General features: G+C 53.9%; 2 protein-coding genes across 6 annotated transcripts in view; one reads left to right on the top strand and one right to left on the bottom strand.

Annotated features, from left to right (window-relative positions):
• Positions 1-3,550, top strand: part of RIPOR3 (RIPOR family member 3) — a 60,487-nt gene extending 56,937 nt beyond the window's left edge. For all 4 annotated transcript variants that reach the window (XM_053671355.1, XM_037167302.2, XM_037167293.2 and 1 more), the window contains 2 exons: positions 236-326; positions 744-3,550. In XM_053671355.1, the coding sequence (XP_053527330.1) occupies positions 236-326; positions 744-847 (195 nt within the window). In that variant the 3' untranslated portion in view covers positions 848-3,550. The remainder of the gene's footprint in view (positions 1-235; positions 327-743) is intronic.
• A 2,214-nt stretch (positions 3,551-5,764) lies between these two features.
• Positions 5,765-14,442, bottom strand: part of PTPN1 (protein tyrosine phosphatase non-receptor type 1) — a 57,564-nt gene continuing 48,886 nt past the window's right edge. Inside the window, exons 5-9 of one of the 2 annotated variants that reach the window (XM_037167333.2) lie at positions 12,599-12,736; positions 9,411-9,620; positions 8,889-9,050; positions 8,303-8,526; positions 5,765-6,263 (exon numbers count right to left, since the gene is read on the bottom strand). In XM_037167333.2, coding sequence (XP_037023228.2) covers positions 6,041-6,263; positions 8,303-8,526; positions 8,889-9,050; positions 9,411-9,620; positions 12,599-12,736 — 957 coding nt within the window. In that variant the 3' untranslated portion in view covers positions 5,765-6,040. The remainder of the gene's footprint in view (positions 6,264-8,302; positions 8,527-8,888; positions 9,051-9,410; positions 9,621-12,598; positions 12,737-14,442) is intronic. The other variant, XM_037167340.2, reaches the window with a different exon arrangement.

The following is a 14,442-nucleotide window of genomic DNA, read 5'->3' as shown; positions in this document are numbered from 1 at the left end:
AGCTGCTCTGTGTATCATCGCTAGGGCCCACTCGCTGGCGGGCGTCAAGACTGCAAAGATAAGACATTTGCAATGGGGTTTCGGATGAACCTGAGGCAACATAAGCAACCCAGCTGCCTTCAGGAAAGGGGCTCGGGCCCCAGAGCCCAGGCTAGGCTGGTCCTGCAGGGCTTATACTCATGGATTCTGCCTGCTACTCGAAGCGCCCCCTAATGGATCTTCTCTCCACAAGCAGGGCATCGAGAGCATCGACCAGATTGCCAGCCTGTGCCAGTCGGACCTGGAGGCGGTGCGAGCGGCAGCCCGGGAAGCCACACTGTCGTTCGGTGAGGGCACTCGTTCAATGTCTTGTGCAGTGCGGTGGGTTCCCGGGTCTTTAGCGAGGTCGTGCTAGAGCCCTGGCCAGCTCTCAGAAGACACCAACTAGCACATGGCACGGGCAGTTAGCAATCCATTTAACTGCATTTGGCCAAGGCAGGTTTTCTTCATGGTTCAGGTGGCAAAGAACACTTTATTTCCTTTATGTTCCTTGAAAATGGAAGCAGATGAAAGGGATGTGACTCTATCTTGGATGCAGGGGCGAGGCACAGGTGGGCCAGTTAGGAGCCCCCCAGACACCCCTGCCCCTGGTCTATTCAGCAGCACCCGACACCCAGGTGTAACTGCTGAGGCCATCTTGGCCTAGAGAGCAGGACACACTGAGGCAGGGGACAATCCAGTGACAAATCCCCGTAATACTGCAGGTGAAAAAGGACGCTTGGCTTTTGAGAAGATGGACCGACTTTACTCAGAACAAAGAGAAGCAGCCTTTGGCCAGGAGGCGGATGTGGAAATCACAGTGTTTTAAAGAGCCTCCGCTGATGAACTCACTCCTGGCATCTTTGTTTTTGCTGCTGCCCAGTCTCGACACACAGGGACTGAACTGTGGATGGGGGGGCACATGGTGTGAGGCCCCGAAGGGTAAGCTGTCCAGAGCTGCTCCGAGTTGGCTACAAGGCCCCAGGACGCAAGCGGGGCTTTGGTGTCCGACAGCTGACCTGCTTCTACTAAACTGTCAGCTTCTGGCTTTGTGAACCTGTCTTACCCAGGACGCAGCGCCAGCCACACTACAAAGGAGTCAGGGCCTGGCAGGTCGAGGCCCAGAATGAAAGGCTCCAAGGTGAGTGTGAACTTGTCTCCTTGCACATCAGCCGGCTCAGCTCTTGTGGCTCAACCGAGACGGGCTGGGGAGGCCTGCGGGCCTGTGAGCTTGCTAAGGGACCAGTGATGTAAAGGAGTCATTTCCAAGGCAGCAGCTGTCACCTAGGGGACCTGGGGATGGTGGGAAGGCACACAGCCAGGCCTTCCATGGTGCAACTCTTGACCCGAGCTACGGCCCCAATGCCTGCTGCCCGGGGACTTAATTTCCAGCACGTTCGCCAGTGAAAGGACAGCAGCAGCCTTGTGTCGTGTCAGGAAAAGCATTCCATTCGACCTCACGACACCAACCCGAAACTCAACTTTGGAGGCACATAAGCTTAGGGCCTGTTATGCAAATCGCTCCAGAACCCCGTGTGAAGATTTCACTGAGCAGGCTGCTTTAAAGGAAGAAAATCAGTGTCCTATTTAAGTCTATTAAAGACTCGTGGGCGTCCTGAGCTGTCTGTGTTCAGGACGCTGGCTTTTGGGTGTACCTGTCAACAGCGGCCTCGAGGACTCTGTAACTTAAACGTTCCCATTTACACTCCCTGTATATATCTTGGGCTTTTCGACTTAATTTAGTATTTATTTGCCTTGTGTCTATGTTCAACTTTCTGAAAATTTCAATAAAAAAAAAACCAATAATTTTTATTGGTGTTTCACTCCACCTGAAAAAAAGTAAATAGTGGTTGTTTCCCCAAACACCCTGCTGGGGGGGAAAGCCACCCCTACTACCCCTCAGCGCGCCCCCCAGAAGCGGTTCTCCCACAGAAGTAGGCATGAGGGGGCGCTCCATGTGCCCTCTCCTCTCAGTCACCATGGATGCCTGGGCCCCGTCCGATTTCTGTTCCAAAGTCGCACAGGAATGTACTGTTCCCCACACAGGCAGGCACCTCTTCACAAAACCTCAGCTTTTAAAAGCTTCATAAAAGCTCTTTTTGTACGTGGAATGAGGACTGATGTGACAGTGAGCATGACAACGGCAGCCGAGCCCCCAGCCCTTGGTGCGTGTTGTGCGGTCACAGGAGCGTGGCTGTGTTTGTCCCCAGTCCCGTGGAGCCTGCTGGGGGCCAAAGCACAGTTTACTCAGCAGCAGTCGGAAAACCCTGAAGGGCACAAGGGGATTCTCTGCGATCTCTATGCAACATTCGACAGGCCTGGAATTATTTCAAAACTAGAAGCCAAAAAACCACCTTAGGGGAGATTTACCCACAGTTTTGTTCAAGAAAGACTGCATGAATTTTGTATTTTATGATTTCTGCATCAATTCAATGGCGAAAGGGACGGCACAGAGGCACCGAGATGCAGGTACGACCGCTGTGTCTCACGGGCTACGGCACACGCCCTTAAGGGCCAAACAGCCCTTCAAACAACGTGTGTAAGTCTGCGAAGTGACCCCAGGGTGTGTCCCAGGGCCCCGTATACCCTGAAGGTGGGCTCTGTTGTTGAAGGAAGTGGGCTGCGGCCCGATGTGTTCAGGGAGCCCCCAGTCGGGGGAAGCGCCCCCAGCCCGCAGACCCCCACGGCTCCAGGAGGCCCCTGTGATTCTTACCCGTGGAAGTGCACCGCCTTGCGTGGCAACACCTGCCTCACATCAGGATGGGAAGAAGCATGCGTTGCTCATCCTGGTTTAGGCCCGTTGAGCAAAGAAATGGGAAGCACCCCAATCCGTGTTCTTTAGAAAAAATCTTTATTGTTGCAACTAAAATGCAAACCCGTCACTTACATGGCGAGTTGGGAAACTGTGCAGTTTGACAGTTCTGCGAGGTCACAGAAGACCCTGAGATGCACCCCCCGCCCCACCCGTCATGCATCCACTGTACACACACAGGAAAAGGCATCATACCAAAACACCTCGCTTTTTTTGTTTTTATTTTTGTAAAAATGGTTTATTCCACGGCCATTGTAAAAAATAATGACCCGCTGAGTAAATATTGGCTTAAGGCATATAGCAGAGCAGCTTGCTACTTCTCTAACATACGTGTAACAGGACGGAGCCACCTGCTCCCAGGGATAGGAGGTTAACCAGTTACCCACTTTGAAACGCTAATATACATACACACCCAAACTACTACGTACAGATACAGGACTTCGAAAACAAACGGACAAACCCAACTCAAAAATGCTTACAGCCTGGTGCCTCAGCCGTACCCACACCTCACCGGGGCTCCGCCTCGAGTGCTCCCTCCCCGGAATCTCGCTACGCGGGCTTCTCACATGTGAAAGGCAAAATGTGAAGATGCTGGCAAAGGGGCAGCTCGTGAGCGACAGCTGCCTTTTTCTTGTTAAAAAGCCACTTAATGTGGAGGTCGTAAGTCCCCCTCACAGGAAGAGTCGTGAGCACCATCGGTCCCCAGGGCTCAAGGCAGGGGCAGACATGCCTCGGTCAGCAAGGCCCCCCCAACTGAGACGGCAGCTGGCTGACTCCAAGGGACCGTCACATCCAGGCTGCTTCAAGAAGTGTGGTTTCCAGCAGTTGCCTCGGTTCCAAATTATGGTTTTCTTGAGAAGAGTGCGAACTTGGGATGGTGGAGGCTGATCCCGAAGGTGCACGAGCAGGGGAGCCTGCTTGTCTAGACGTCCAGAGCGTGAGGTATGACCCTGGCTGCCCATCCCCTCGGAATGTCTGAGTTACAGTGGGGACCCAGCTGCACCAGGACAGGCTGGGCCTTGCCAGGTAGCCACCAGAGTGTCACGCCAGGAATTAGGCAAATATCTGTTACTGGAAAACGTCCTAGGAGCCACAGCCACGCAGCGGTCCGGTCACGCAAGGGTGGACTGGACTTACACATGAGGGCACCTCAGTAAGAAGGGGTCTGAGCACGTCAAGCATGTGGCATCCAATCGGGACACAAGAAGACCTAACATGCATTCTAGGACACTTGGGGACAGTGGGGCCGAGGACAGGGTTCTAGCAGATAAAACTGGGGGGCGGGGGGAAGGGGATAACTGGACAGAGTCATCTCCTGTCGTGTGTGGTGAATATCCAAGTGTTCGTCATATATTATCCCACTGCTCTATAAACACAGGCCGAACCTCCTCTCGCGTCACCCACAGTGCCACCAAACCGCCACCGCGCACAGCCGTCCACCTTCCCGGCACTGGCCTGACGCGCAGGCTCGCTGCCAGGTCCTCCGATCCCGGCACTCACTACCTGAGGGTTTATTATTGTATTTTTTGAGAAAGCCTTTGAGGCAAGGCTGACGTCAAAAATCTTTAATACATTATTGGTTTAAGAAAATGCTAGTGCACTAAGGACACCCCTGGGGAGAAAATAAAAAAATAAATAAATACGGGGTGGAGAGGCCCCTGCCATACGGCCTCCACGGAGTCTACCGGGAGGCGCCGTGTGCTGCCCGCCTGGGGCTCGCACAGGCCGCCTTTCCTCTGCGCCACCAGCAGGGCGCTCTCTTTTGCTCTCCTTAAAAGATGGGTTGTGGATTTGGTACGTCAAGGAGGGGAGAAGGAAGAAGTAAAAGAAAAAGGAGGACGACCCACAGCCAGGGAGGGTGGTTTTAGTGCGGAGCAGAGGCCCGCCTGGGTTGTGGCCGGTGGGGCACTGCGCACCGCCCCCGCAGACCCCGGCTTCCCTGCAAACCAGGAGCGGGCGCCGTGGGCGGAGGCTGGCAGTGGGGCAGAGGCGGGTCAGGTTGTGTGTCATTGCTGGACCGGAACTGGAATGAAAGTGGACATTTCCAGTGGAGCCCGGACCCAGCCCGCAGAGCTGCAGGCCTGGCACTGACCCGGCCTCCCCCAGACCCCCTCCCCAGACACTCCAGTGAAAGGGGCTTCAATTTTTTTTTACAACAGCCCCATCCCTTCCAAAAATCACCCCTAAGGAAAAAACTGTGTGTTGTTCAACCATCTGATGCTTAAAAAGAGGTAAAATTTTAGAATGATCAAAGTCTTGGGAGGTGACTTCCCTCAACACAGTTCTGAGGCTGCCTGGGTCCCTTCCCCTTCCTTGCACAGCGACACACCTCTCAGGCGTGGATTTCTACTCCAAATCAAACAGAAACTGCTCCTTCCGGACCTCAGAGGCGGGGTGAAAAGGGTGACCTCTGTCCCTGGGGCAGGGGCCTCGAGGACCCCCGATTTGGAGGATGGCTGCTGAGGGCAGGACACAGCAAGATGGCTGCAACAAGAAGGGGTCGATGGAGAAGTGGACAATGGAGAACCAGTGGGGACACCCTGAGCAAAAGCACGGCCAGGTTTTATACTCCAGAGATGGCCTTTTGCTGTTTTTTTTTTTCCTCCTAAAAATGGGAAAGCTGGCAGGAACTTCCCAAGCTCAGTATATGCACAGCAGAGGAAGTGACTGAGCAAGACAGCGCCCTAAACCCTCACGCCCTCCTCTCCAGGGGACCGGACAGTCCTCAGAGTGGGGGTGTCCTGCCCTGGGAAATCAAATAGAAACTGTGTATCGGGTTACACCACCTAAGGGTGTAGAAAGTTTCACAAGTGCCTAGTCTTGTTTTTGTTTCCCAGGAATAACAAAAAGCTGCTTTTTATAAAGGTTAAAAACAACAATGTGTTGTAACTGTACTTTTTTCAAAAACAAACAAACAAACAAAAGAGAGAGAGAGAAAGAGAGAGAGAGAGATGTATTTGGCATTTTCTCTACTTACTCCTGAATAGGTTAAGGCCCTGAGATTAGATGCTTGTGTTCTTGGGACCACAGGGCTCCTTGAAACCCCAGTGCATCAATCCTCAGTTGTCTCTTGTTAGCCCTTCACAGTTCCAGACTCCACACCTTTGATCCGTTTCTTCTGAGACTGGCTCAGACCCCCCCGCAGCACTGAACGCCAAGGCCAGGCTGCCGGCAGCGCTCTCCGTACTCGCGGTCTGGCCAGCACGTCCGTCAGTGGAAACACACCCTGTAGCAGAGGTACGCGCCGGCTGTGAGGACCGTGGCCATGCACATGTTGACCAGAAAGGGCTTCCAGTGAGTCAGCGCCTGGTCCTGCTCCTCTGTGGGTGGCGACGGCTCCCCCTGGGTAGGACCTGCCCCGGTGGCCCGCCTTCTGACTTCAGTGTCTTGACTCGTGCTGGGGAGTGGGAGGGGCAGAGATGGGTCACTTGCTCTGAGGACAACAATGGCAAAGATGCTATGAGGGGACTCCTGGGAAGAAGTGAGCCACATGTAAATAGCTCAGCGATGCAGACGCCCACTTGTCACTGCGTCCCACAGGGGTCCAGAGCCCTCACAGCCAGGGCAGGGGGTCGGAGACCTGTGGACTCCTTAGTGATGGTGGGTGGGCCTGGGGCTGAGGAGAACCACAGCCGCTGCTGTGGTGACAGGTGCTGACTTTGTTCTGGTCTGCTGTGCAGTGTTCCCTTCAGACCAGGAAGGGGATGTGGGGGGGCACCTGCTCCCACACCCTCCCCTGACAGATGCTGACCCACGGGGCCTGTGTCACCACTGACGGGAAGACACCACATGTGCCCGCCCCACCCCGGATCCCCAGCACTGCTCCGATCCTGCCCAGAGGACAGTCCCCAGGCGCTCCGGATACAGTCAGCAGGCCGCCCTCCTGGGAGAGCAGGAGTGACAGTGGGGGGACAATGCACAGCGGTCTCGGGAGACAGGAGGAGGCCTCCAGGAGCACTTGGGTTTCAGCGCCCGCCCTGCCAGGCCCAGCAGCACTCCCGTTCCCGGTACGACTCTATTTTCCCTGGAGCTCTGTGGCTTCTAGCTTCCCACATACACACTTCCTCGCACACCACCTTCACACCCAGTGTGAAGGGCACTGCTCTCGCCACAAGTCTCCACGAATAAAGAAAGCAGAACACATGATGTGAATGAGACATAAGTCATTTGTAGCGGGGGTCTCTCAGCCTTGGCCCCCTGTGAGTCCTCGACGGAGCACACTGGCCACCCTGAGAATGTCCCCAGAGGCCCTGGAAGGCGGGGCAGTGTCACTGAGGGACAGTCGATGAGCTGCTAGCATATCACATGGCACCCGCCCTGGGGGCCCACTGGACGAGCTTCTCTCTGGACCCAGATCTGGTGCTGCTGGGATAAGGACCCCGCGCACTCAGGTTCATGAATCAGAACTGGGGTGTGGCAATCAGCATTTAGCAAGGTGCCTGGGAGAGAGGCCGACGATGGAGTTACTCCGAGGACCCTCCGTGGGAAACAGTGTAGCCCGCTCTCTCACATACTGCCACTCCAACGGCCGGCCACCCGTGCAGCCAGGTCCCGCTGTTGTAACAGCCACAGAGCATCCCAACACGAGGAGAAAGCAGGATTTATCTAATGGGCAGGTAATCGACTCATCTCTAATTCTCCGCCATTACAAACGATGCTCCAATAAGCACCTCTTCCATACGTCTCTTCGCACACCTATCTGAGAAGTGCCACAGGCTCCTTTTCTAGACACATGCACATACTGGGCCCAAACGTGCACTCGTTTTCACTGTCCTCCAAAAAGGCAGGTACCATGGGCACTGCCTCCACAGTCTCAGGCTGGAGGTAACTCCCAGTCACTCTTCAAGCTTCCACACAGTGCCACCTCCTACAGGCAGCCTTCCCTGACCACCTCAGCGTGTACCTCCATGACATTCTTGGCCACAGGCTTCCACTGCAACTTACTCCTCCCTTCCAACAACAGGGGCTGGAGCATAGATGAGGAGCTATATTCTAGTTATTTCAGAATTTCATGTGCATCAGTATGTTCTTGATAACCTTTGTTACACTCTAGGGAAGCAAAATAGCAATCTACTTGGTCAAGACTACACAAAAGGTTAAGTTCCCAAAGGACCATTCTGGGGGGTGAAGGTACACGGTCCAGCCTGGACATCCCATTTCAGGATAGGCCGGAAGCCTGGGGGAGGGCACTGTCACCACAAGGCAGAAAGACTCCCAGTGGGCTGAACTCCTGATTCCAACGAGCACCACAAGGTGGTGCTAGAAACCCAGAGGTTGGGCGCTTCCCAGGGCAAACCTGTGGCTCAGTACCCAGGCTTGGCCAGCCAGCAGGGGCCCCATTCCCCTCAATGTAAGAACACTGTGTGCTAACTAACAGAAGGCCGCATCCACGGGGCCTCAATACCAACACTTGCTTCTGAATAGAAGCCTGTTTACCCTCACCCCCCACATGCCAGGATCCCCTCACTTTACCTTTCCAGGCTGTGGGGGACACTTAAGGGGGTTCTGGTGTCTTCCTTGATTGGGCCGTCTTCTTTATCCTCCTCGGACTCATCCTTTACCCACTGGTGGTTTGGGAAGAACTCCTTGCATTTCCCATTGTGTGGCTCCAGGATACGTTTGGGTGGCCGGGGAGGTGGGGGGACATGCTCGGGTGGGGGCTCCAGGTCCTCGTGGGAGAGCTCCTTCCACTGCTCCTGGAGAAAGCAGCAGGAGAAGGCCCATCAGCGTCCGCGCCCGAGGGCTCTGTCTGGAAGCCCGGTCCCTTTCAGGGAGCAGGCGCCCTCTCTCTGCTTCTCGGGCCCCAGACACGCACGAAGATGGAGGCCGGAAAACAAACTCTGCTCTCCCTATCGCTGTTCTCCATGGGAGCTCTTCAAAGGCAGAAACTAGAACCTGGCGAACACTGCCACGACTTTCTAACGACTTAGACATAAGGACAGCTATTTGCTCTGGCACATGATAGTGTTCGAATCTTTACAACTGACAGCTAGGTCCCTTCTTCAGAGACAAAAATCGCAACTCAGCACACCCGGCTGGGAGCCCGCGCAAGGCTGACCTGCACTGAGGAGTCTCCCATGATGTATTTGGCACCTTCGATCACAGCCAGGTAGGAGAAACGGAGCTGGTCTGCTGTCTGGATCAGTCCCATGCGAAACTTCCTCATTTCTAACAGAACTTTCTTGATATCGACAGAAGAAGGGTCTTTCCTTTTGTCCATCTGAAAGCCAGAGAGGAGACACAGCTGAGCCGGCCCTGACTCCCCAGTGCCCGCCCAGGAAACAACCGCAGCGGGGCAGGCAGAGCCCTGGAAACCGCGAGCGCCTGCAGCAAAACCGGGACCAGGCAAGCACCTGGGGAAGAAGGAAGGGCGGGGGGATTTTTTGCATCTCTATGGATTTCACTTTAAAATTAAGAACATGCCTTCTAGCAAAGTTATTAAGGGTAAAGCTGTTTTTAGGGAAGGGAAGATCGCAGGTCATTCATTCACTGCGGAGACAAGCCCAGAGTGGCGTGGCCAGGCCAGAGTAGAGGTTCACACACGGTCCCTTCTCTTCCCCAGGTCTTCGGGCCTCCTTACCAGCAAGAGACAGGTGTCGGCCAGACAGAAGGTCCCCGACCTGCCGATGCCGGCACTGCAGTGCACCACAACGGGGCCGTGCTCTGTGCTGAGTGACCCCGACTCTCGGACTTTGAAGAGAAAGTTCAGGAACGAGGCTGGCGATTCGGGGACCCCAAAGTCAGGCCATGTGGTATAGTGGAAATGTAGGATCTCTCGGGTTTCCTTAGTCTGAAAGAGAAAAATACTCATGACGATTCCAAGAGAATGATCTGTCCAGAAATCACAAATTCCAAGTAAGCACCAAGTGGCTTTCCACCCATTCACGGTAAGAGCAGCTTTACTGCTCAGATCTTCTCCCACAGGGCGTGTGCCCCGCCTCCCACACCTACAAACAACAAGCACCGCCGTGCCAGGCCCTGTGCTCCCGCTGCAACTTCGTTTCCTTTAGGGTGGAACAGTCTCACCCCCTGTTCTCTAGTGTCCCTCTCACCTCTGTTGTCTTCATTGGTTTCAACTGATTCCTCTCTGCCCCAAAATGGTGCTGCATTGCCACACATGACAACCATGACATAGAGCAGCGCAAGGTCTCACCCGGAAGAGTGAAATCGTAAACTGTGTGGATGGGGCGGCAGCTCTGGGCAACTCAGGGCCTTACAAGACTATCTGGACATCTCAGAGGATCGTCATTTTAGAGAAAAAGGCAACCGAGCACGTCAGCTCACTGAGCTCTCACACCAGCCCTTCTAGGCGTGGACTCCCATCGCCCTCCCCTCTCCCAGATCAGGAGGCTGAGGCTCCAGGCCGACCCTCCGTAAAGTGGCACAGCAGGAGTTGCAGTCCAGGTCTGCTTGACTCCAGAGCCCACACTCAGAACCTGCTGTAGGTAACTTCTGAAAGGGGCACGCTGGCCCGTGTCCCAGGGTTTGCCCCCTAGCCCCGTCTGCTCCCGGGAAGAATGGCCTCTGGTGCCACTCCCAGCCCGGCTCCTTCCTCTGGGCCTGAGAGAGTCCACTCCCAGAGGGGACCCCTGGTACCCAGGAACAAGGATCAAAATGCAGTTCTCAGGGGGGAGAGAGGGCTCAAGAGCTTTACTAGGCTAAGAGCACAGAGCAAATGGGAACCAGGTGCTGGGTAAGCAAGGCCTTGCTACAGCGGGCACAGGAAGGGTTAAAGGAACCTCGCCGGCCGTGAGGGTCTCCTACTAAGCGGTGCCAAGGGCCATGGCAGTACCTCGGTCACCTGGAGAGCAGCTGATGGAGAAAGGCTTTGGGCCAGAGACCTGCTTACCAACACCGTCTTCCTTCGTTTGGCAAATGTCCACAATGTGTCCACCTTGTGCCAGCCACCATGCCAGGCACACGAGATAAAGATACCACCCTCACCCTCCCGGTGCTTATGGCTTAGTTATAACAACATCCCCCAACCCTCGTGTGATGAAAACGTGTAAAAGGACCACAACAAACACCAATGACCTAAAATCAGAGCATACCACCCACACTCACCCTGCTCCAGCTACTACACACACCAGGACCTTTCTGCAGAAGCGGGAGAGATCTGCCTATGACATTAGGGTCGTTCACAGACTCGTACTAAGTAATTCCACACTTTCCTCCCTGGAAAATGAGCTCCTGATACTTTAATGCCTTAACAGAGAAATGCCTCTTCTATTTTTTAGAGAAAGAAAAACACTTAAGGATATATTTTAAAAACTGAGTGAGAAGAAAACACGTCAAAAGTGAGCTCTTTTAATCCTGAAGACAGTGGGGATTACCTTTTCTTTATACCCAGCCTCGCACCAGCCCACCTCTTCCTGAGAAATCCATTCTGGACCTGTGCAAACAGATCCTCCTAGTGAATGTCAAGGCCTCTGAGCAAGTCGTATTTGCACCGACAGCACAAACCTCTTTTGCTCCATCCAAATTCCATTTCCCTCAACAGGCAGGAGAAATATTCTCAAGAGTTTACCAGAAGTCACTCTTAGTATGTCAGGCTTGCAAACGCTAAAAAGCATTTAAAAAGTCTCCTCCATAATCCTCCAGGCACATTCCAACCCACTGCCAGCACTATTCCTGAAAATCCTCTCAAACCTCTCCATAAATCTACGGCAGGCTACGGCAGGGCAGGCTACGGCAGGGCTCATGGCTGGGCTCCCGGCTGGCATTATTGGAAGAGGAGGAGAGAGACAGCACCCAGAGAAGCTGCATTCCTCAAAAGCCACAAGATTTTAACCTGTTCTCTGCCTTGCAGTAACCTGTGCTAAGCTCTTCAACTGCAGGGGTTGTGGTGACCATAAGGCACCTCAGCCGTGAACATGACTCCAGAGCAGATCCTTCCTCTTTTCTCCCTGCCCCGCAAACGCAATCCATGCGGTTGCCGTCCCCCACTTTACTCCAGACTGGCCCTCTGTACTGCTCCTCGAGTGATCCCATGCGACTTCCCCACCCCCCACACTGTGAACCCTTCCTGAGCAGAGGAAACAGACAGGGCCAGCCACGTGCCCCTGCCCGGAGTCTGACAGTTTGGCTGATCACCACGACTGAGGGGGTCCCCAGGAGCCACCTTGAGCTACGGCTCCTCAGAGCGGTGGCCCAGGTGAGTGATTCTGAACCCTTTAGGGGCAGGGCCTGCGGTGGTGCTGCTCCTTAGCACATGCCTTGCTGTGTTCCAGCACCATCTTTCAATAATAGCCAGCAGGTGGTGGTAGCAATTCTTCCCACAACAAACACACCCCAGACCTTACCTAGAAAACTTACACCGGCTATGAAACTGGGCTCAGCCCTGGAAGGGCCCCTTTCCCCTCCCTTCAGAAGAGGCTGTAGACTAGGAAAGAAGGCAGAGTGCTCTGCTGGGATTTAACTTGCAGGCCACCCCTTCAATCCCTGTGCGCCGGCAAAGACAGGAATAGGTAAGCTTTAGGTAAGAAACTCCCTTCTCCCACGAGCCAGTGTCCCTAGCGTTAAAGTTGAGAGAGACAGAGAGAGAGGCCTGTGGGAAAGGAGGTACTTATGACCACCTCCTCTTGTGCCTGAGGGCACCCTCACTCACACGATGAGGAAGCAGGTTAAGCTCTGCTCACCATAGCGCCAAAGTTGCGTTTTGCTCAGGGTAGACAAAATCCACACAAACTGGCCTAGGCAATAGCACCCAAAGGCAAAGACACCTCAACTGGCAGCCGCCGGAAGTGCTGCGGTGCATGCTGCACTCACCATAAGGTTCTCCAACTCCAGCTGTCGTACTGTATAATATGACTTAATGTCTTCAGAGATCAGCGTTAATTTCAAATTTGTGTCTTCGAAAACCATTTCTTTTTCTTCTTTTTGTGGCCAATACTGTGCACATTTTAACTAGGGGAGAAAAATAACACCGAATTATCATGAGCAATGGACTATTTTTCTCGGACAGAAGGTTTGAAGTCTCTTCAATGAGCTTTATAACAACCCAAAGGCCCGAGGGCTTCGACCTGGGAAGTCACCATCTATGTAACCTGCCTTCCCTTTGGGAAGAGGGGTGTCTGTGAAGACCTGGCTGGCAGGGCTGGTCGTGCAGGCAGGGGGCAGACTTCCAAACCCAGCGGCTCCCTGAGAACCCACACAATGAAGTGTCTGAAGGGTCAGATCCTTTCGTTCCCTATCACCTGCCAGGGGAGCCTCGGTGCACAAAAGCTTCAGTCTCTCACAAAGTACTTTAGCCATTTCAAAGACTGCCAAGAATCTGATCGGTGCTGTCGGCATAGTGAAGATGCTCTACCCTGGGGAAAATAACAGGCTAATTAAAAACACGGCTGGAAGGGACTCCATGTGAAACACTTGGGAAGGCGGAAGGGCTGTGATCGAGCGAAAAGCACTGAGCGAAGGCCTGGAGGGGCTCCTCCGGGGCCTGGGATCACACGCTGCCTTGCCCGCCCTTTCATTCTGGTTTGGTTCAGTTCAGGAAAATACTTTTGATGCTCTAGCTTAATAATTTCAGAAACTACTTGATGGCCTTGGTTTAAATGTAACGTTAACTTTAAAGCCAGGAAACTCCCAAAGATTTGGTTTCATTTAGAGTTTAAAAATAAGAATGACTCAAATTTTATGGCTTACTTTGCTGGAGCTAAATTTCTGTGCCAGTCACCTACCATTTCTGCTCACTAATAACTGTTCTGGACAAAACAGCCAGTGGGTAGGGACTAAGCCGCAAGATCTATGAGCCAGCGGGACGGACAATCCGCCTAAGTAGATAGAGGGAACCTCAAAGATGCTGTGTCTTCCATGAAATGAAAGATCAGTGTGTGTAAATAGCTCTTTGGGAAATGGTACATATTCAAGACCCTTGGGATTCAACATGCATTCGCCCACTCGCCACCTCCGAGGCAAAGGATGATTGTGTCTGAAATGCCACAGTAAGTGGTGACAGTCCCTCTGGGGCCAACTGTCTGTCAGGACAGATATTTCGTGCCCGGCAGTGACAAGGTGGCCCAAGGGAAGTGCTGCGGGGGAACCACTATGCATGTGCCATGGGAATTCAGAAGAGGTAAGCGTTTCAGGCTGGCTGAGGTTACGGGAAAGAGATCAGAGAAGGCTCGACGGAAGAAGCGGGCTGTGAAGAGGCACGTTTGGAAGGAGGGCTACGACTTCCTAGGCGCCGACTACAAAGAAGCTTGTCTCAGAGCAGCAGTGGGAGATGGGCCGGCGGAGGCCCAGACCACGACTCTGGCAGCGGCCTGGGAGCCTGCGGCACCACCTGGGCACTGAGGAGGCAGGAGGCTCGTGAGGGTGAACGCAGAACGACAAACACCCGACGATCCCGCTCTGCTCAGTCTGCACTACACCCCCAAACAAAACAGAAACAGAAACAAACCAAGCAACACAAGCACGTGATGCCAACAGAACATCCGGCTCCACGGTCCCTGAACAGAAGGCTGATGGGGCTTCCTGAAGAGCGTGGACACAGGCCCGTTTGAAAGTCTTGGCCAGTTTTACCCACGTCACCCACTCCACACAATGGTGACGAACTGCCAAAGACAAATGAGGCCCTGGGATGGGGCCGATCTGTCAGCACCGCGGCACCT

The sequence above is a fragment of the Artibeus jamaicensis genome, unplaced genomic scaffold (genome assembly GCF_021234435.1).
Source record: "Artibeus jamaicensis isolate MK-2021 breed Jamaican fruit bat unplaced genomic scaffold, CSHL_Jam_final contig_685, whole genome shotgun sequence".
In the NCBI taxonomy this organism is placed as follows: Eukaryota; Metazoa; Chordata; class Mammalia; order Chiroptera; family Phyllostomidae; genus Artibeus; species Artibeus jamaicensis.
The sequence above is the reverse complement of the archived record's forward strand: the minus strand, read 5'-3'. Positions and strand labels throughout refer to the sequence as shown.